Raw genomic sequence first — 22,609 nt, 5'->3', positions numbered from 1 at the left:
CCTCATCATCCAGCTTACTGAAATCAAAACAATCAAAATGGGCAGCAGACTGGTGGAAAGCAAAGCATGCCACCCAAGAGAAGATGTGGTCAAATATTTGGACAGGAACTTTCCACAAAAAAATTACTCCCAACCCAGCTCAGACTAAATATCTCCCCCTTTAGAGTATTTCCAACCCCTGAAAGGTTTCATATGATGGGTTTAACAACCAATAAAAATTGCTGGGGTCGTAAAACAAATGTTGGTGACTTCTCACAAATGTTTTTGAGTGCCCACTGCTACGCCCTTTCTTGGATACGATATTCTTGCACACATACACTAGTTTTAATTTTACAACCCCTAGGAAATGTATTTCTACAGTCATAGGCCCCTCTCTCGACAACAAGGTAACTGGTATGAAGAAATAGGACTTCGTTTTAATAAATCAAATGCTTATGATAGAGCATAAAACCAGCTTAAGTAATTGGAGAAATTTCGGGAATGTTTCAAGCCATACACGGTGGGAATGTTTCAGATATATTAGAGGAGCAGAACATATTCTGCCTCAACAATACCCATGGATCTCGGCGAGCTATCACATATGGAACAAATTAGATGAATACCTCGGAAAAATCAAACCACCTCATCTTGCATTATATAGAATACTCACTTGAAATTGCTCTCTGCTGCTAAACTATATATATATATATATATATATATATATATATATATATGTATGTAACAGGCTTGTTCATTTCTTTTTCCCTGTTATGTTACATGTTCCATCTGTCATTTTTCAATATGTGATTTGTTTGTGGTTGTAATTTATAACTTGCACTTTGCACTTTATATAATTCTCTCTTTGCTGCTAACTGAAAACTGTAATATGAATTCAGATAAAACTTTTCCGGTTTCTCTCTTTTTTGCACTTTTATTCATTTAACGTCTGCTGCTCTTGTGCATATGTATTTCAGTTTGATGTAATCTATTATGAATTTAATGGGGATTGCATTTTGCACTTTTGAACATATTTATACGGTGTTTTGTCCTCTCTTTGCCACTATCATTAGTATTGGTAGAAACTTGATTTGTTAGTGCAGTGACATTTTGGCTTTAGGCTCGATAGTTCATGGGCACTTGCCCACTAGTAACATATTATCACCTTATTTTGTATTTGAGCTATTTGCAGTTTACAGCTATTAACAACATGGTTATAATATTGTTTTACACTTTGTAAAACTACCATTTGTAAATGAGAATATTTCGTTGTTTTTTTTTACATATATATTTTTGTCCGCGTTGCTCTATATATACAAAGTATATGCCCTATGTATATAATTGCACTACTATGCCGATTGTATCTGCAGGATGTTTTCTATATCCATGACTAAGTGGGTGGAGCATTGTATGAGAACGTAACAGTATTTAAACTTGTGTTTTTTTTAGCATGTCATGTGATCAAGACCAGGTTTCCCGGTCAAAATGCGCCATGCTGCTGTCTGTGAAGGAATAAAGCACTTTATTGCACCTATTTCATCTTGTGGTCCGTACCTGATTTTTGTGCATCCTGCCCGACTTCAGGATTGTGGAATTCATATATATATATATTTATTTCTAAATTTATTTTTAGCCTGGGAAATTGAATCAAAGGTAATTACCTTGAAAGGCAACAATATTGCAAATAACAAGTACGACGTGAATTTTACAAGCATTACTGTATTACTCTGAGAATTCAATAATTATTTCATGAGATTTTGTGTTGCCTAGAAACATTGTAGTATTTTTTCTATGTTTTTACATATAACAGTATAAAGATTGCTCACAAAATGGCACTCTCTAGGTGACAAAGGCTGCTGCACAGCCGAAATGCAGCCTGTCCGGTGAGGCCTGATGAAATAAACAGATGCTGATCCTTCTTCGCGCCAGAGTGCCATTTCTTTCATGAGTTAGAAAGATTGTTGGAGTATATACACACATATATACACACACACACACAATATATATATATATATATATATATATATATATATATATATATATATATATATATATATATATATATATATATATATATATATATATATAAATATAATCACTCAAAAAACCAAACGTTAAAGTAACAAATGTACTGTTTTAAACTAAATACTAAAACCAAAAAAGTTATAGTTATCTCAAGTAACTAACTCCAGGCCTATAACTTGCGCCCGCCATAGTTTTCTCATCAATTTCATTGCATGTTTCAGTGATATTATCAATGATGTCATAGAAGATGTCACCAGTGATGTGATATATGTGGGGAATTAGCAATGTATGGTGAGAACATGAGTTAGTTACGTTAGGGCACAAGCTTTAGTTACTTGAGATAAATACCTAGTGAATATGTGTTTTGTTTTTTTAAATGTTATGTTGTTACTGAACATTTCACCCAATTTTAAAGTTACTGCTAGAAATTGAGGTTTCTGGTTGGCAGAGTGTACACCCAGTCCAAGCAGGTCGCCACGATCCTAGTCAGGGTAAGTCAGATACACAACCTAAATGAACCTGTGCTCACCCTCTGGTAGCTTGGCACAGAACAGTCAAGCTTAACTTCAAAGGCAATATATAAAGTATTTGTGCAACACTTAAATTACAATAACACAATAAAAACACCACAAAAAGACTCCACATCAATTTAGAAAAATAGAGAATATTTATCGGAGTAAAATAAGACCACAACGACAAAAATCCAATAAGTAGAAGTCGAGATATGAATTTTTAATAATTAAATCCTAAAACAGTGCTTAGAAGTCAATAGCGCAAAAAGGTTACTTGAAGTCGCGCTAGACCAGGGTAAATCCAAAGTTCAGGCCAACCGGGATGGAGGGCAGGCCAGCTACAGGACCCACGCAGGGCCCGCTGAAAAAGTACCTAGTACGGAGCAAGCATCGAGGACTCACTGTGTTTCGATTCACGCAGTCAGGTTGATGTGTAGGAGTCGAGCCTCACAATGGATGTCGAAGGATCGGTGCTGCCCTGGAGTCGAGCCTTGCAGCAGCATCTTCGGATCTACGCTGTGTTGTCGGCGAATCTGGCAGTGGAGAACAGAGATGTCGAACTGGCACTGTGTTGGCGTCGAAAGACACTGCGTCCATTTTGATTGGTGAAAAGGGGTCACAGCTTAAATTTTTACAGAAAACCGCTGCAGAACCCACTTCTGAGGCCCAGGCATGGAGGGGGGGACTTCAGGCAAGGGTAGTGACTCACAGATGGCAGAGAACAGCAGCACCACCAGAGTTGCACAAAGTCTCTTGTGACCTTGAGACTTCAGAGAACAGGAGGCAAGCCAAAAAATCCTTGGAGAAACTTGAGGTTCAAGATGTACAAAGCAGGCCCAGTTCTTTTACTCCCAGGCAAGAAGCAGCAGGCCACCACATCAGAGCAAGTTGCAAAGTGGCAGTCTCTCCTACAGCACAGCAGCTCTTCTTCCAGATAGAATGTCTTTGGTTCCAGCAAAGTTCTGATTTGGTGATGTCAGGGGTCCAGTACTTCTTCCCAAATGTGTCTTTGAAGTGGGAAGGACATCAATGAGGAGTTTGAAGACCACAAGAACCGTTCCTTTTCCGCCCTCGCTCCAGACTCACTACAGGGGAGTATGCAGCTCTTTGTGCGGGGACAGGCACAGACCTACTCAGGTGCAGGTGTCAGCTCTTCCCTCCCAATCTACCTCCGGAAGGCCCATCAGCCTGGAGATGAACCATAAGGATGCAACTGTCACACACCTTCCAGAGACACCAAACCTCTATCTTTTCCCAAATGGAAATTACACAGAAGATAGGCAATGTTAACCTATGGGAGAGAAAGGCTTTGCAGTAGTGAAAAATGAACTTAGCAGTGTTTCACTACCAGGACATATAAAACGCAAAAGTATATGTCCTACCTTTTAAATACACTGCATCCTGCCAATAGGGCTGCCAAGGGCCTACCTTAGGGATGACGTATGTAATAAAAGGGAAGGTTTGGGGCTCGCAAATAGGTTCATTTGCCAGGTCGAAATGCCAGTTTAAAATGCTCAAACAGGCTCTGCAGTAGGAGACCTGAGCCATGTTTAAAGCGCTACTGAATGGGTGGCAAAATCAGTGCTGCAGGCCCACTAGTAGCATTTATTTCACAAGCCCTCGGCACATATAGTGCACTCTATTAGGGACTTAGAAGTACATTAAATATGCCAATTGTGGATAAGCCAATGTTACCCTGTTTTGAATACAGAGCATATGCACTTGAGCACTGGTTAGCAGGCCCTGTACATTCATGGGTAACTCAATTCTCTGACTTTATTGCATCTATCCTGGTAAACTCCAGTAATTTTTTAATTCTGGGTGACCTCAATATTCACCTTGAAGATCCTAAGTCTACTATAGGCAAAAGTTTCATCGATGACCTTGCGGCAATGAACATAACGCTGTGGAATGGGGGACCCACTCATAGCGGTGGTCATTTATTGGACACTATTTTGTCCAACCTTCCACATATTCACTGTTTTCCCGCTTTGCCTTTACACTAGTCAGACAATTTTCTATCGAAATTTAGTCTGTTCGCCCTTGTTGCCCGTACTCCTTTTGATGGGACATTGTGGACCTGTAAAAGGGAGTGGAAAAAGCTGTATATGAACCTTTTAAAGGATACCCTGGATTCGCAACCACCGTGCGAAGTTCTAGATTCGGACCACATGGAAACAGTGTCACTCAAGTTACACTCTTGGCTTACGGAGGCGATTGATACCTGTCTGCCTATGTCACAGAAAAAAGTCAATGTCCACAAACCCCCGGCGCTGTGGTTTAATGAATCACTAAAAGTAGAGAAATCCAAACGCAAACGGTTGGAACGCATTTGGAGGAAAGATTACTCCTCAGAAGCTGGGCTCACGTACAGGAATGAACTAAAGGAATACCATAAGGCCTGTACGACCACTAGAGCTGGTTATGTTGCCAGGACCATCTCTGAGGCAACAAATAAATCTAAAGTACTGTTTAATTTAGTTAAAGATCTTGCAGGCTCTCAAACGATTGCTAGACCACCACCTATGAGCAGTGATCAATGTGATGAACTTGCCCGATTCTTTACTAAGAAGATTGATACTATTTATTTGAACATATCAAATCGGCATCAGGCACCCAATGCCAATAATATCAATCAGGGCACAACTTCCCAACCATGTCTGATTTATGAGCCCCTTAACTCCTGGCCTGAGATTAATATGCAAGGCCTGAGAGATATCTTAAGCAAACTAAAATCTGGATCACCAGTTGATCCACTCCCAATCTCGGTGCTCAAACTCTTGGACATCCCTCAGCTCTCTGTTATCTGTAGTGCTCTTAATCGGTCGCTACAAAACGCCAATGTACCTGCCATGTGGAAACATGCCATGGTAACACCACTGCTGAAAAAACCTTTGGCTGACCCTAAGATTCTTGCCAATTTTCGACCGATTTCCCTCTTGCCCGCTTTCTCCAAAATTTTGGAGCGACATGTTCACTACCACCTCGCCCAGTTTACGGAAACGAATGCTATACTCCACCCTTCCCAATCAGGCTTCCGCCCAGGTTTCTCCACTGAGACAACATTGTTGGGCATCACAGAAAATCTACGCCACATGCTGGACAGAGGTGACACAGCTGCGCTGATACTTCTTGATCTCAGCACAGCATTTGACACCATTTCCCACACAATACTACTAAAGTCCCTCTCTGCAATAGGCATCAGGGGTCCAGCCCTGGACTGGATTGCATCCTTCTTAACTCTGCGAACTTTCCAAATCTTTTCCAATGCGGCCTCCTCTAACATTCATCCATCTCCGTATGGAGTACCTCAGGGATCGGTACTCAGCCCTTTGCTTTTCAATTTATATGTAGCTCTACTTGCACAGATTGCCGAACGAGAAGGTCTGACAATGTTCACGAATGCAGACGATTCTCAAATCACTTTTTCACTGTCAAGCATCTACTTCCCTCCTTCAATCGGTCTCAGGAAAGTCGCTAAAAGGATGAGTGATAATTGGCTTAAACTGAATGGTGGGAAAACAGAAGTCCTTATACTGGGTCCGAAACAAGACCTTTGGAGTCCCAGACATTGGGCATTTGAAATGGGAGCCCTCCCCATTCCATCTAACCAGGTGCGAAATTTAGGGGTGACCATTGACAGAGGCCTAACCATGCAGCCTCAGGTTAGGCAACACCCACTTGTTTCACCATCTTACGCTGGCTAAAGAAAACCATTTGGATGCTGCCAGAAGACACCCGTAAGTCAGTAATCAATGCCCTGATTACCTCAAGGTTAGATTATGGTAATGTTCTTTACTTGGGGGTGTCACAGGCGGTCATTAGACGCCTTCAGCTTGTCCAAAATACCGCTGCGAGGCTGCTATTTAAATGTCACAGAACGGAACATATGTCAGGACATCTCCGTTCATTACATTGTCTGAGGGTTGAAAGTAGAATCAAGTTTAAAACTCTCAGCTATATGCATAAAATAAAATGGAGTACTGCCCCAAGATACCTACAATATTTGGTGCATACGTATATTCCTGCGCGCTGTCTGCGTTCCTCTACTCATGGCCTTTTTAGCATGCCTAAGATCAGACTTTCCAGAATGGGAGGCAGGTCTTTCTCGTTATTGGGCCCGAAGCTGTGGAATTCTCTCCCTCTGACTATCCGAATGGAATCAAGCTATGTCCGCTTTCGCAAAGCCATCAAGACCTGGCTATTTGACCAATAATTCCCCCTGTTTTTGCAAAATAGTAATTCTTTAGCTTCTTTGCTCACTGTCTCGTTAGCGCCGGGAAACCCTTTTGGGTAGCTGTCGCGCTCTAAAAGCTTAATTAATAAATAAATAAATAAATAAACTGCCCAGAATCCTAAAGACAGCAAAAATGAAGTGAGCAAAACAGGAAGCCAGAAGCCAAAAAGTCAGGGGAAACCACGCCAAGGAGGCCAGGTTTAACAGTTACTTTAACCTTTGGTTTTTTCAGTGAATTTCTAGGTTTATTTTTTAAACAAAGTAATATTTTGTTACCATACATAAAGACAGCCCCCCTTCCCCCTCTGTGTACAGCCTTTGGTTGTGTGCCGGCAGGGGGTTGAAATGCAGGGCCTAGTCTGTGGCCAGGCCCTGTTACCAACCCAGAGTCAACTCCACACAGTGAGGCTGGCCCTGTGGCCAAAGGCAGGCAGCCAAACCCACGCTGCTCATGTACTTCGGCCACAGGCAGCTGGGCGTTGGCCACACCAATCTACCTGCAGGCAGCCAACCCCACAATGCGCAGGGCCTCTGGCAGGACCCTATGGCCAAACCACCTCACAGCGTTTTGGAAAAAGAAGGGCCCCTGAGCACAGACAAGGGAGTAGCGCACTGATTCAGTGAAAAGAAGAGAGGCCCTTGGGGTAGAACCTTTTCAAGAAACAACCTTAATATGCACACATCACACACTTCTCTCAAATGAGTCTCAAATTCATATCTCCTTTCATTTGACCATATATAATAGGGAAAGCACCATATGTTATGTTAATGTTAATTGGGCTCTTCTATAGCGCAACGGCTACTCACGATGGAGTGTCCCGGCGCTTTGGCGAAGAGGACCTTTATTGGAAAGGAAACATAACTGGGATTAAAAGACTTCACAATTCATAAGTAAAAAGCCAGGTTTTTAATGCCTTTCTGAAGGACATCAGACTAGGGGCCCCCCTTGTCGAGTGCGTTTGATGGATGGAACGAACATTTTGAGCAAGGAGGCAGAGCGAAGAGCTCTGCTCGGTTTGTAAAGAACAAGACGCTTTCTAATATACCTGGGGCCCAAGTCATGAAGAGCCTTATAGGTTAAAGTCAAGCTCTTGAACAGCACCCCTTTTGGCTATAGGGAGCCAGTGCAATTCCTTAAGCAGGTTAGAAGCACTCGCTCGTCTAGGAAGACCATAAATAGCCCACGCAGCTGAATTTTGCACAACCTGGAGTCTCCTTACCAGATATTTAGGAAGGCCTAAATAAAGGGCATTTACATAGTCCATGCGTGACCCTACCAGTGCTTGGACGATAACCCTGCGATGGTTCACGGAAATCAAAGGAAGGAATTTCCTGAGCATCCTCAGGATACCGAAACATTTCCCTGCAAGACTGGCTATTTGGGGTCCAAAAGTCAACTCATTGTCTACAATGATGCCAAGATTTTTAGCCTTGGTACTAGCATTGGTAGGAGGGAAAAGATCCTGGGGCCACCAACTTTTCCAGTTTGGTTCAGAGACACACCCGAAAAAAAGCAGCTCCGATTTATCGGAGTTGCATTTCAGGCCGTGTCTCTTGAACCAATCAAAGACTGCTTCTAAACAGCCTCTGATACGTGTCCCATCAAACATCTCATTCTTGTTCTGGGTGAACAAGAGCTGGGTGTCATCAGCGTAAGACACGATCTGAGCGCCAAACGACTCCGCAACCTCTGCAAGGGGGGCCATAAAGATGTTAAAAAGCAGGGGACTAAGAATAGACCCCTGAGGGACCCCCACTTCCAGGGCTGACATAGCTGCGGAGTGAGGTGGCGCCCAGATCGTTTGCCGACGGCTGGCTAGAAATGACTTAAGCCAGTTCCACACCGTCCCCCTAAGACCACAATCCCAGAGTCGAATTAGGAGAGTGTCGTGGGGAACGGTGTCAAACGCCGCCGACAAGTCTAACATGACCAACATGGCCTTACCTCCCGAGTCTAAGACCTCTCTAATGGCGGTGGTGACTTCCAGTAATGCGGTCTCTGTGCTGTAATTCGCACGAAACCCAGATTGAGTACTGTGCAACATGTTGTTATTCTCGATGAAATCTGAGATGGATCGGTGCACATGCCTTTCCGCCACCTTTGCCAGAGCGGGGAGGAGAGAAATAGGCCTATAGTTGGCGTGTATGATGGGATCCAGAGTTGGTTTTTTGATTAGTGGAAGAATAAGAGCACTCTTCCAAGCCTGTGGAACAATGCCAGAAGACAGTGAGGAATTTAGAATGGAGTTAATGGGACTATTTAGCGCAAAGGCTATTTTGTTAAGACAAGAGACCGGGCAGGGATCTAGAGGGGAGCCCGATTTCAAGCCTGTCAAGTAGTCTAATGAAGCGGCAAGGCTTAACTGCGGAAATTCCCAAAGAGTGGGGTTAACAGAAGAAAAAGCATCAGGATCAACAACCCGAGACTGTTTAGAATAAGTTGCAAGGTCGGCTTGAATGGTGATTATTTTATCAACAAAATAATGTGCTAGTTCATTCAGCCAAGATTTGGAATGACCCTGAACAGAAATGGCCAAAGAAGGAGAGGTGAAGTCTCTAACAATTTTAAAAATCTCCTTACAGGAATTATCCGAATCATCTATCCGACGTTCAAAATAGGATTTTTTTTCGCTCCGAATCATCTTATGGTAAGATCTAGTCAAATCTTTAAATTTTTCTCTCTCACGAGGGTTATAGTCTTTTCTCCAGATTCTTTCTGCTCTCTTGCAATTTTGACGGACTTCTTTAAGCTTAGATGAAAACCAAGGAGCAGAAGCACGTTTATTTCCAGGTTTGACAACTTTCTCAGGCACAAGATCCGCCAGTATAGTTGTGAGCCACTCCGTATAAAGGGGTAGGTCAGTTTCTACACTACCGGACAAAGTGCAAGGTGAACGTGCCAAAGCTTGAAGTAACGCATCACTAGATAACAGATGAAAAGGCCTGGACACTCGCTTAGCAGATGTCGCAGGGTTCAATCTGGCACGAGAAATACTAGAAAGACTAAAAGTGATTAGAAAATGGTCCGACCATAGTACAGGCTGAGGGACAAGTGCATTAATTGGAACCGTGGAGAAAACTTGGTCCAGAATATGGCCCTTATTGTGTGTAGAATCCTGAATGAATGGAGTGAATCCTAATGTTCCAGTAACCTCCATAAGTTTTATCGTGTCAGGATTAGCAACCTCGTCCATGTGTATATTTAAATCGCCCAAAAGTAGACAATGTTTAGATTTAAGACATGGAACCGATAGGGCAGCCTGTAACTCGTCCACAAAAGAACCTAAAGGACCAGGGGCACGATATGCCAGAATGCCAGTACAAGCATACTGAGGAGACAAATGCAGAGTGAAGCCCAGTGCCTCGGTATTCTGAATATTATCTACCGGAAAGGTAGTGCAGTGCAACTGGTTGTTGACTATAATAGCTACACCGCCCCCACGCCCAGATATTCTGTCTCTCCTAATGATGGTATAATTAGGTGGGATGGCGTTTGCTAAGTCTGGAGCAGAGGAATCACTCAGCCATGTCATATACACAAGTTATGTAAAAAAATATATCACATATGTTTATTGTTTGTTGATACACATATTATGATTAAAAAAAGACATTAATTAATACAATTCATAACCAAAGGCAATTAAAAAGGAGTAAGATAAAAAGCCTAAAAACTAATAGGCATGAAAACAACAAGAGTGAAACACTAATGGCTAGACAGAAAGGTTTAGTCTATACAATATACACCTCCGTCACAAAATAAAATGCAACACTGGGAATATGCCTTCAATGCTTTAGCCTTCATTCACCAGTATTTACAGACAAGATTGTGTATCAAAAACTTGTCATGGCCTTCTGCCGTGCATAGCAGGGGGTGGATAGGAATTTGCAACAATGAGCGGGCAAATTAGAGAATTAAAAAAAAAAACATTTTAGACCCTAGGCAGGATCCCTCTGGGACCCCACCATCAGGCATAGGTGACGAGGGTATCCTAATCTACAGAGGCGCCACATCCCTAGGCATTAAAGTTTTATGGGCATTCATTGTTCAAAAACTACTGAACGGATTTATGCCAAATCATAAAAAACACTTTCTGGACCAAGATCTAGCTTTCTGCTAAATTTGGTGTAAATCCGTTCAATGGTTTAGGCTGTAGTGCTGGTTACGTTTCTATGGGAAGATGAATGGGGAAAAAAGTGTTTTAGGAACCCTCTTTTTCTTGGCTCCCACTTTACGGATCACTCAAAACTTTCCATGCGCAAACTAGGCCAAAAGTAGCACTTTTCTGGGAATGTTTCATGGAGATTCGTCAAACGGTGCCAAAGTTATTAGCAATTCAAAACGGGTATTTCCAATGGAAACACGATCCTAACTAGAACTACATAGTGGTGACCGCCACTGGGATAGTATATATCAGTTGCAGGGTAGCAACATATTAGTTCAAAGTGAAATTGTTTTGCAAAATACATTGTTAAGTGCAATACATGCTGTAATCAATTAAAGTATTCTGGTTCTCTTCAGTATTCAATAGTCAGGTTCCTGATTTCATACTGTTTCTGGCACTCATCTGTATCTTGAGGGGTGAGAGGGCAGGGATAGAGATTCACAAAGGGCAAGCCATGGTGCTACCCTCGCGACTCTTAAATAACGTCCATGGAAAAATAACAACTCCATTATAAACGCATTCCATAATTTGAGCAGAGTATCAACTAAATCAGAAAATTATCCACTTCTTTGCGAATGGTACCAACACAGGACTTCCCTGACTAATATCGGCTTATCTAGAGCACCTACAAACAAAACTCACTGCAGGTTGAAGCAGGCACCATCACTCCAGGTCTGTTTTCAATTTCTAGCATTTTGCCTAAATTCCACAGGCTCATGGCATTGAAACATAACAGATAGGAGAATCTTTCTTCTTGGTGTAGAGCACTATTTCTTTCAGTGTAACAGATAACTTTACATATTGAATCACATGTCCAATATCTATAACAAAATTCGACTTTTACAGATAAATTATTCTCTCAAACTCCCCTTAAATGAGAAAAAATGTATTTTAAGAGAAATGCTTACCTGGAGGAGCTCAATAGCTTTTGAATGTTGCTTTTCCCGACACAACTGGGCAGCCTGGATCAGGACAGGCATCAGGTGCTCTGGACTTTGTGCCTGCAAAGTTGCAGAGAGTTTGCGGCACTGATCTGCCTAAATAACAAAAACCAGAACATCTATAATGAAATAAATAAAGTTTGCTATGATAGGAAAGATACATTGATGGATGTACATTCATCCCGCAGTGTTTAAGTATTTGGCCATAAACAAAAATACACCTCAAAACATTATTACTTTCCTTATAAACCATTTACCAATTTTGAGGAAAGAGGTGGTGTTTTTCAACCCACAGCCCATCTTCCCACAACCACCATCTCCAAAACCATGCTTTTTTTTTTTTTTACAAAATAAAGCAATTTCTATGGTATTATTCTGTTTACTGAGAATTAGCAAGAGAGTCACCTATGTATTTATAACATTTATGTATTTCTTAACATAGGTTTAATAAAAACGTTAGATGGTACATTAACTTGTTTGGTAATAGTAGTTGATGATGCAATATAATCGAACAGCAAGTGTGGAGGTAGATTCTGGAAAGCTGAGTTCCAAATATGCTAAAGCTGTGGGAGCCCTTGATAAAATGTAGTTTGCTTTTTTTTAAGCATGTTTTGCTTATCTTACATTTATAAACTAGAGTTCAGGTCTCTGTCCAGAAAGATCCGAGATGAAAATCCCACAAGGTAACCAAAAACCAACTTTACACTTGAACATACTGTGGTCCCCCATCCCCCGCACCCCCACCACGTCCCTTTCTTTCAAACCATTCTGATGTGTCCTCACACTAGTGTTTGAATTTGGGCTCAGTGCTACTGGCAATATGTGACCATCCCTGGTTCCAAAGCTCTTAATCAGTTCATCATTCCCTGTTCCTTTGCATTCCATCATCCACCCGACGGTTACCTTAACTAGCTTCAATCACGGTCCCAGCCGCCCCACGTATTCTCAAATTTACGTTGGCATCCCCTACCATTGTATACTAGTTTTTCCAGGGCACGGAATCTCCGAATTTCCTTCTCCCAGTCGCACACCTTTGGCCGTCTATGCTAGGAAGCTGGCTCAGTATATACTATACCAAAGTGAGGTATAGTGTGTACAGAGTCTAGTGGAAGCCAAAAGGTAGGCAGAGGTAAAGTAGATAGCATCTCACTCTCTATTTGTGGTAGTGTAGTCGAGCAGTAAGGAGTTATCAGAGGACAGTGTTAAGCATTTGTTGTACACACTCAGTCAGCAAATGAATTCACACCCTCAGACTGAACTTCAGACCAATTGTTTTTGTATCAAAATATCCTTTTAGTTATTTTATTTTCTAGAACCAAGCAAACCTGGCACAGGTACGCAATAATAACAGTAGTAATGCAGTTGTAATACAGTTTGAATTGAATTGTATATGCACTGTTTTGATTACAGTATTGTTACTGAAAAATGCAATGCTTTGGAAATACAGTGCATACACTTTGTATAATCTTTTTAGTAAAATGACCAGTAGATTACTTTGCAGATTACTTTCCTTACACAGTACAGTATACCTGGATACTGCACTGTGATATTTTCTCTAAACAGGTGAGTAAAAGCGTTTTTGTTATTTAGTACATTTTTATTTTTTTAAAGCTTTATGTTCATTTTCATTTTAACTTCCAACATTACAAGTGTATTCACTTCAGTCAGGAACGTTTCCAAAAGCAAGTAGACATCGTTTGTGATTCAATCAATAGGAAATACAATGAATGTGCACAAGCAAGCATTGTTCAATTTCAACAGGGTGGCATATGCTATACGTTAATCTTGTCATGTCCGACACACAAATCCATGAACCAGCTCCAAACATCTCACCTCAATCTACCATAATGTAGAATACACTGTGAAGTATAGAAAGTAAGTATGACAAGGAAATTATCCCACGCCCGTAGGGACAATCCCAGGAAGCTGTTGAGAAGTGGGGGCGGGGCTAGATTCCAATAAATAATTAAGTGGATCCCAAATATCCTTTGGGCGAGAGGCCGGGGGTTGCGTCCAGGCATAGAGTTCACTATTAATATTGAAACATGTGAGACTCAGGAACCAGTCTTTCACCCTCGGAGTGATCCAGCTACCCCATTTAAGAGCTATTTCCCTCTTGGCAAGCATGAGTGCGATGGCAATAAATTTACATAGCTTCTTTGGGAGCCCTCCCACATAACCCAGCAGGGCTACTTCGGGAGTGGGGTCTAACTCAAGATGTGTCATTTGCGTTGTAACCCCGAAAAAGGATCTCCAAAAGCTACCAATTTTAACAGTTCCACATCAGGTGGGAAAGTCAGTCTGTGGACCGCCACATTTAAGACAGGAGTGTGGCAGATTAGGGTCAATAGCATGAATTCTAGCTGGTGTCATGAAAACCCTCCATGAATATTTAAAATGTATCAGCCTGTGTCTGCTGTTCAAAGAGTAAGCTTTGGTTTGTGCGCAACAATAGGACCATGTGAGTCCTGAATGGGGAGCTCAAGAACATGCTCCCATGCCTCCCGTATATTAGAATCCCTGCTGGGGACTAGAGCAATACATGCTTTATATAACTTCGTTATCAGGTGGTCCCTACCGGAGCTGGTAATTAGCAGCATGGGAAAGGGGTCGGGTTCCAGTAGATAGCATGTGATCTTGGCTCTAAGCGCCCTTCGGACCCTACTGAAGACAAATTGATCCTTAAATGATGCATTGCTGAATTTCCCACCCTCCGTACTAGAAAAAACGTGTCTCCCTGAAAACAAAACCCCAAACTTATTCAAAGAGTATGCAGTGAGTGTGCACTGTACGAGTTTCTCCTCAGTGATGGGGAGCCAAGGGTTGTTAAGGATTGAAATCTCCGGTGAATATTGAGCACCCCCGCCCATCATTCTCGCCAACTTCCGACATGCCAAGCTAGTAGTGGTAACTGTCTGAATATCTATTGAATGCCTAAATATTTGGCAGACTCCTCGCACCACGCGAGTGGGAATGTACTCTCCCAATGCGTTGTTCCCAACGCGTTGTGCTCAGGGTCAATGGAAAGATCTCAGATTTAGTCCTATTTATACCCAACCCTGAAAACACACCAAACCGGATGACCTCGTGGATAAGCAGTTCCAGATTCTCGCAAGGGTTACGGACGTAGAAGGTAATGTCATCTGCATATAAGGAGATTAAAAGCGGACCGTTTTTAAATTGAAGGCCCCTGTGTAGGTGTCTCTCCTGGAAGTGGCGAACCAGGGGGTCTAATGTAAATATTAAAAGCAACGGGGAGAGCGGACAACCCTGTCTAGTGCCACGAGTGAGGGCAACGACACAGATAACGTGCCATTAAGGCGGAGTCTGGCTGTAGGCAGGGAATATAGTAATACTGTGAGATCAATGAAACCCTTGGAAATACCAAACTTCTCACCACAGCTAAGAAAAAGGGCCACTCCAGGGAGTCAAATGATTTCTCTGTGTCAAGTAGTACTGCAGCGGCAGGAATCTCAGGGGCAATTCTATGTATTACTGCAAATAACGTGCGCAAGTTTAATGCAGTTGACCTATGGGGGACAAATCCGGACTGTGCCGAGGAGATAATGTGATCTAATAACAGCGCAAGTCTCATCGCTATCATTTTGGCCAAGATTTTATAATCTAGGTTTAGCAGTGACAGTGGCCTATAAAAGCCACACATCAGCGGATTCTTCCCTGCTTTTGGAAGGGGAATTATTACGGCCTCTCGTAAGGTTGAAGGGAGCACCTCACGATCTAGCGCCTCCTTATACACCTCCAATAAATATGGGGACCGAATATCTTTGTAAGTTTTGTAGAATAGGCCTGTAAAACCTTTAAGTCCCGGGGCCCTCGAGCCGCTCATTGCGACAATGGCACTGCTAATTTCCTCAGAAGAGAAGGGCTCCACAAGGAATTGCTGCATAAACCTCTCGAGCCACACCATGGCAATCTCAGAGAGATAGTTGTTATGGTCTTCGCCGCTATGGGACACACCAGTGGCGTGCAAGGGTGAGTAATATGTTAAGAACTAATCTCGGATCTCAGAGGAGTTGTTTAGGGTCTGGCCTGTGGCGGAGCGTATGTCAGCAATATGTAACCGCGCAGCAGCCTCGCCAACGTGTGTCTGGGTCTATCTCCCTCCTCATATCGACTCGCAATGGCGTACTTACTTAAATAGCTACTTTGCCACTCCGCTGCCTCTCTGAACTCTGCCAAAAGTGATAATCGTCTGCTCTGTTGCGTGAGGGCGAGGTTTATGATCTAAGCACTATCTAGTGCTTCAAGTTGTTTCTCAATACGCGCAATAGTATTCCGCAAATCTTTAAGAATACATGAATGCTTAGAGATGCACACACCGTACATATAGGCCTTGAAGGCCTCCCAGAGTGTGGACCACGAGTCCACTGAACCTTTATTTAATGCAAAATATTCCACTATGGCCTCCCAAAGCTCAGACAGTGCTGCCCCTGGAAATCTCTGCACCCTCTCACAGCCCCAGGCCTAGGAATCCGTACCTGCAACACCACAGGGGCGTGGTCGGAATGCATACTTGGGAGATGTCGGGCTGCCCTATACCATGTTGCCATATTGAGGGAGGCCAGCCAAAAGTCCAACCTAGTCCATGTGCCATATTGTGCTGCATAATGAGTTTATGCGGTATCTGCAGGGTTGCGCTGACGCCACACATCAACAAGGCCCAATGATTCACAGATGTCTAACAAAACATTTTGTGCACTAGGCTTAGTGCCAGGAGTCTTGGAAGTGCTGTTGTGCGCTGGATCTAAGAGGAGATTAAAATCCCCGCCCAGACATATGTAGTCAGCATCCAATTAGAGAAGTTGTGTTTGGAGTCTTTGAAAGAACTCCGGGCTATCTACATTCAGCGCGTAGGCGCTAATGAATGCCACTCTATGCCCCATCAATCGTCCCTCTACCGCCGTGAACCCCCCCTCACTATCATTGAATGCTTTTTCAAATTGTGGATCATGACCACCGTGCCGGGCGCATATGTACTGAATCCCTCGAAATAGTGAGGAGGGCCCCAGTTCGCAGTTAAAGTGGTGTTAGTAGCTTTGGCGAGATGGGTCTCTTGAAGAAGCACAATGTCCGCCCCATGGTGCTGCAAGTAGTTAAGAACAGGTTTCCCTTTCCTGAGATTATTGAGACCATGGATATTCCAGGTGATCAATGTGAGGTCAGAAAATGGAGACAGCCTACCCTGTCCCCACCATCCCAACATTCCTGGGCATGGCTGAACTTGTGCATTTGATTTAAACCAGTTCCTGCTGCAGCGAAAGTGTGACTGAAAAGCTATGGAAAAACCAACAAGGCTAACGTACCCCCCCTCCTCCCCCCACCCATCCCTGCATATCTGTAGCAGGGACTATCCCAACTGAACCATTGTGTATTTGCACCCGGTAAACACCAGTACATACAAAGCAGAAGCAATGCTAAATACATTTCCCGTAAATGTAAACCACACACACTGATGCACACTTGGGGTGTGGCAACACCACGCCAGCTGCCCAACATTAAGGAACCGTGTAAAATACGTCATTGACCCATTAATAAAATGTTAAATAAGATCTTCAGTCACAATATGTCTAAAAGAGGCTGCAACAATTCACTCATTTGAAAACAAATCTACACTAGCCACCGAGCCACTAGGGGGCGCCTTGGGCAATTCGTCGTTTTTCTGTCCGCTGCTGCCCCCTCGCTAGTCCCTGCAAAATTCTTGCATCGCCGTGGGAGTGTCGAAGAAGCGAGGCCGGCCATCAATGTACACCTGGAGGCGAGCTGGGAACAACATTCCGTATCGTAGCCCCAAATTTCCCCAAGTTGCCTTAACTCCATTATACTTGCGACTGGCCTCCTGCACCATTGCACTAAAATCCAGGAACAGGGCTAATGTCAAACCCTGCCAGGACATAGATCCCTCTCTCTCAAAAGCCTTAGCACAGTGTCCCTGTCGCGGTAGTTCAAGAGTCGGTCAATGATGGGCCGTAGTGGAGTACCGGATTAGGGCGGGGGCCAAGTGAACGGTGCACTCTTCCTACGAGGAAGGTGGAGGTGAAAGCGTCCTTACCAAAAATAGCAGTAAGAAGGGTCTCCACAAATTGGTCCATACGCCCGTGTTGGCGGACTCACGGACGCCCAAAATGCAGACATTATTTCGTCTACTGCGCAACTCAATGTCTTTGTTGTTAATGGCAACTTCCTTAAGAATCCTTTCCATGCAGTCCAACCGCTTGGTGGATTGCGTTGCACCATCTTCAAGATCCGACACCCTGCCCTCTATGGTATCCAGGCGCTTGTTGTGTGTATCTAATTGGTCACCCATGCTGTCCAGACATTTCCCCAAGCTGTCAAATCGACCCCCAAGAAGCTCACTGAAACCCACCCTCATTTCCAGTAGTAATGTGGCCTGCACATCTATGGGCTCGCTAGGGCTTGCGTCCTCCAGAACACCCTCTGACATGGTGCCACTGGGTTCCGCCGACTGCTCAGTGGGCCTACCAAACTGCAATAAATGCTGCTTGGGGTCTTTGCGCCTCATTGCCTCCCAGCTCTGCAAAACGGGTTCCAGGCTGCTCTCGGGGCCCTCCCAGCGCAAACAGAGGTGCGCAGGCACACCCCTGTATGGCACAATTTACTGTACCTGACTTCAGTGCTTGCCACAAACGGTATTAGGAGCTCTATCCTGCTCCAATCAAACCAGAGCGTTCCACCTTACAGCAGCACAGGCCCCGGGCGTGAGCAGAGACAACAAAGGCAAATAGTCACTTTAGAATGGCGCTCTGCTGGGAACACTCCCATGCGGTACAAAAGGGGATGGTGATGGAAATGATGCAAATCAGTCTGACCCTGTGCCTCATGGGAACAGTCCAGCCCGAACTGCCAAACCATGCCTTCCCTGGACCGGACTCAGGCTTCCTAGGACCGGTTTCTGGCATTACAGCCGTCTTCAGCCAGGCTTGCTTGAATCCAGTGGCAAAGTGAGCAAGGGACTCACGTCTGAGCATACCCTGCCAACTTATGGCGAACAAAGCGGTACAAAAGGGGGTGGTGATGAACACTCCCATGGGCAATGCGGTGCAGAAACCCGCAAGCACTCGTCCCCGCTCACACCCCCCCCCCCGCCCCAGCCCGACAGCCGGATGGCTGGTCCCCAGGCTCGCCCTCGGAACCTCTCTCCAAGGGGCCTCCAGGGGCAAATCCGTCCGGACGCCAGCCACCTACATAATGAAATTGATGCTTATAAGGTGCACTGTGACCAGACAGGTATCCTGGCACTGAGAGACAGAGAACATGTGGCATAGAAAAAGATTAAAATGATACTCTAAGATAGAGCAAAGTCTTAATTTTCTTCGTGAACAGCAATAGGTCTTTCATCTGTCACAACTCTGTGGGTAGGCTATTCCAGAGCCTTGCTGCAGCCACACTGAAGGCTTGCCCCCCCTCCCCTCCCCCCCAGTTTAGCTCTTCTAACCATGGGTACTTTCACTCAGTTAGCCGAGGATGACCGTAGACAGCGAGTGGGGGCATACCAGCTGAATTTGTTCTGTAGCTTAGGCCTGGGGTGCGTGTATCAGTGAGAGGGGAGGGCCACGAGTAGAGAGAGCTCACCTGGTCTCATCTGGGGTAGTCCACTCCTCTCGACAGGGCGCATAGACACCGGAGAGCGCTTTGCACCGTCTTGGTCCTCACGTCCCGATCTCGGCCGTGTTAAGTGTGCTGCATCAGCGCCGTCCCCACTGCCTCCGTGGTCTCAGCTTGGGGTGGTCTTGGACGCTCAATCACCATAAATGGCTCCGATGCAATCGGGAGACATGCTGAAGCTTCACCGCACGATTCAGAAAAGGGGGTGGTGATGAACAGCGTGTCTGAATTAAGCAGACCACTCTTACCCAGTCCAAAGATCAGGGCTTGATCCATCACCGTTATTTAGCTCACTGCCCCATCCCAGCTCAGAACCTGGCTATATACAAATTAGTCTGTCCCTGGCCCAGTGCATCATTGGAACAGGGCAGACCAAACTACCAAGCCAATTCTTCACCAGAAAGGAGACAAGCTTCCGGGGACCGGTTTCTGGCATTACAGCCGTCGTTGGCCCGGCTTGCTTGAATCCTGATGGAGCAGTGAGCAAGGGACTCATGTCTGAGTATACCCTGCCACACCTATAGTGGCCAAAAACGATTCAGAAAAGGGGGTGGTGATGAACAGAGTGTCTGAATTAAGCAGACCACTCTTACCCAGTCCAAAGATCAGGGCTTGATCCATCACCGTTATTTAGCTCACTGCCCCATCCCAGCTCAGAACCTGGCTATATGCAAATTAGTCTGTCCCTGGCCCAGTGCATCATGGGAACAGGGCAGACCAAACTACCAAGCCAATTCTTCACCAGAAAGGAGACAAGCTTCCGGGGACCGGTTTCTGGCATTACAGCCGTCATCGGCCCGGCTTGCTTGAATCCTGATGGAGCTTCACCGCACATCACAATTACGATGCGGCCAGGATGTAAGGCGAACTGGGCAATGTTGTCAAGAATGCTGGCAGAGCCTCAACGCTGCGAGGCCATCTTGGTCAGCAGCTTGGCCACGCCCCTTATTTAGTACAATTTTAAAAGAATTTCTTAGGTTTACCAACTCCACACTTAAAAACTTTTCATAGAAAACAGTTAATGTTCTCCTATGGAGGAAAGTAGTGGTATCAGTTAACAGGGAAGTACTTTGTTGTGGGTGTTAGGATTCTGGGGTTAGACTCAGGGGTCCCCCAGGGTCAAGGGTGCACTAAGGTTACACCCTCAGTGGCACTAGGGCGACCGGGTGCAGACTGCTGAGGCCAAATGTTATCCAAAGGGGGACAGTGGGCCTCCGGTTGGTGGCTGCTGGCGAGCTGGAAGCTCCTGGACTTAAACTCAGGGCAAATGGGGGTTTAGGCCAGTATAAAAGGTGCACCCTCAGCGGCACTGGGGCGGCTGTGTGCAGAGTGCTGATTTGGCATCGGGTGCCCTGTAGCTTTCAATGGGGTGTCTCTGGTTTGCAGGCTTGGGGACGAAGGTCTTCTAGGTGCGACCATCACTTAGAATGGTAAGTTGGAATGTTGGGGGTTGGTTAGGCACCGTCGGTTGGGCAACTCAAGGCCGTGGGGCGTCAGGTGCAGGGGTGCCTTTTAGGGTCGGCTCTTCTTACCAGCTCCAGGTTGGTTTTTTTTCTGGTTTGAGACTGCAGGCGTCGGCTGGAGGCAGGTCAGAGATCACAGAATCTCGGGTCAGGATCGCCGGGGTGACCTTATCTTGGTGTTGGGCCACTCGAACTTGGCCCGTGGGCGTTAGGTGCAGAGTGGTGCAGACTTGCGGATCTTGCCAGAGCTAGTGTCTTTTTGTGAACGAATCCGGTGTTCAAGGGAGACATTCTTTTTTTTTTAGGGCAGGGCAGGTACTCTGGGTTCTTGAGGCTGCGGGACACACCAGAGTTTCGCTTCTGCAGGTTCGAGGTGGGGACAGGCCAGTAGGGCGGGGTCCAAGTCAGTAGGCATCCTCCTCTTGTTAGCTTCGGCACAGCTGTTCGGTCCTTCTTTTCTTCTTGTAGTTTCTGGTCTGCCTGCTTGGTTCAGGGTTGCCCCCTAAATACAGTATTTAGGGGGGGGGTGTTAGGGGTCTTTAGGTCAGTAGCCAATGGGCTACTGACCTTAGCGTGACTACACCCTTAGTGTGCTCAACCCACGTGGGGGAGTGAGTACAATCTCTAAACCTGATTGGGGAGTACCTGCCATCTGCAAGATGACGGGCACTGAAGAGTGGGCGTCACCTCGCCTCCCCAACCTGAGGTGTGGAGTTGGCAGAGGTGGGCACAGCTTCTGGGCTGGCTAATTTTTCCCGCCTGTCTTCCTGCCGAAAAGGAGGGGAGTCAGGAAGGGGGCCTGCTCCTGATAGCAGGAGAGGCTGGGGGTTGCAGGCCTTTGAAGCTCCCCTGCCACAGGTGTCTCTTCTTGGCCTGGGGAGGTGTGAACACCGTTGCCCAGGAAAGGCTTTGTTTCTGGGATCAGGGAGCGAAGGCTCCCACCCTAGGGTTCCAGAAACATGTCTCTTGGTGGCAGGCTGATGTGTACCAGTCAGGTAACCCACCAGAGGCTGGTAGTTTTTCAGGGGGCATCTCTAAGATGCCCTCCGAGTACATTTTCGTTTAGATCCCACACTGGCATCAGTGTGAGTTTAATGTGCTGAGAAGTTTGATACCAAACTTCTCAGTTTTCAGTGTAGCCATTATGGTGCTGTGGAGTTTGTAATGACAAACTCCCAGCACCATATACTCTTAATGGCAGCACTGCACTTACAATGTCCAAGAATGGACTTAAACATTGTAGGGGTACAGGGCTCATGCACCTGTAACCTCACCACTGGTATAGGGCACCGAGCTAGAGGGATGACTGATCTATGCCAGGGCAGTGGGATGTAGGAGTGGCACAGAGGGATGTGTGCCATGTCGACTCAAAGGCAGTGTGTGAGTGTAAAGGTACAGGACCTCTTAGGGTGGCACAATAAGTCCTGCAGCCCTTAGAGGCCTTCTCTGGTCACCGTGCCCTGGGTACCTGCGGTACCATTTACCAAGGGCTGACCTGTGCCAGACTGCCAATTGGGTGTACAAGGTACAGTTTTGGGGAAGGAACACAGGCCCTGGGAACCTGTAATCCCTGGCTGACCTCGGGATCGGGTTCTGGCCTGGAACCAAGACCTACAACATACGATATAGCAGTAAGGCACCAATTAGA

General features: G+C 45.2%; 1 protein-coding gene across 2 annotated transcripts in view; it reads right to left on the bottom strand.

Annotated features, from left to right (window-relative positions):
* The window catches only part of SRP72 (signal recognition particle 72), a 278,175-nt gene that overhangs the window by 125,210 nt on the left and 130,356 nt on the right, over positions 1–22,609 (bottom strand). For both annotated transcript variants that reach the window (XM_078676511.1, XM_078676512.1), the window contains exon 10: positions 11,822–11,950. In XM_078676511.1, coding sequence (XP_078532637.1) covers positions 11,822–11,950 — 129 coding nt within the window. The remainder of the gene's footprint in view (positions 1–11,821; positions 11,951–22,609) is intronic.

Source organism: Lissotriton helveticus, chromosome 2_1 (genome assembly GCF_964261635.1).
Source record: "Lissotriton helveticus chromosome 2_1, aLisHel1.1, whole genome shotgun sequence".
Lineage (NCBI taxonomy): Eukaryota > Metazoa > Chordata > Amphibia > Caudata > Salamandridae > Lissotriton > Lissotriton helveticus.
The sequence above is the reverse complement of the archived record's forward strand: the minus strand, read 5'-3'. Positions and strand labels throughout refer to the sequence as shown.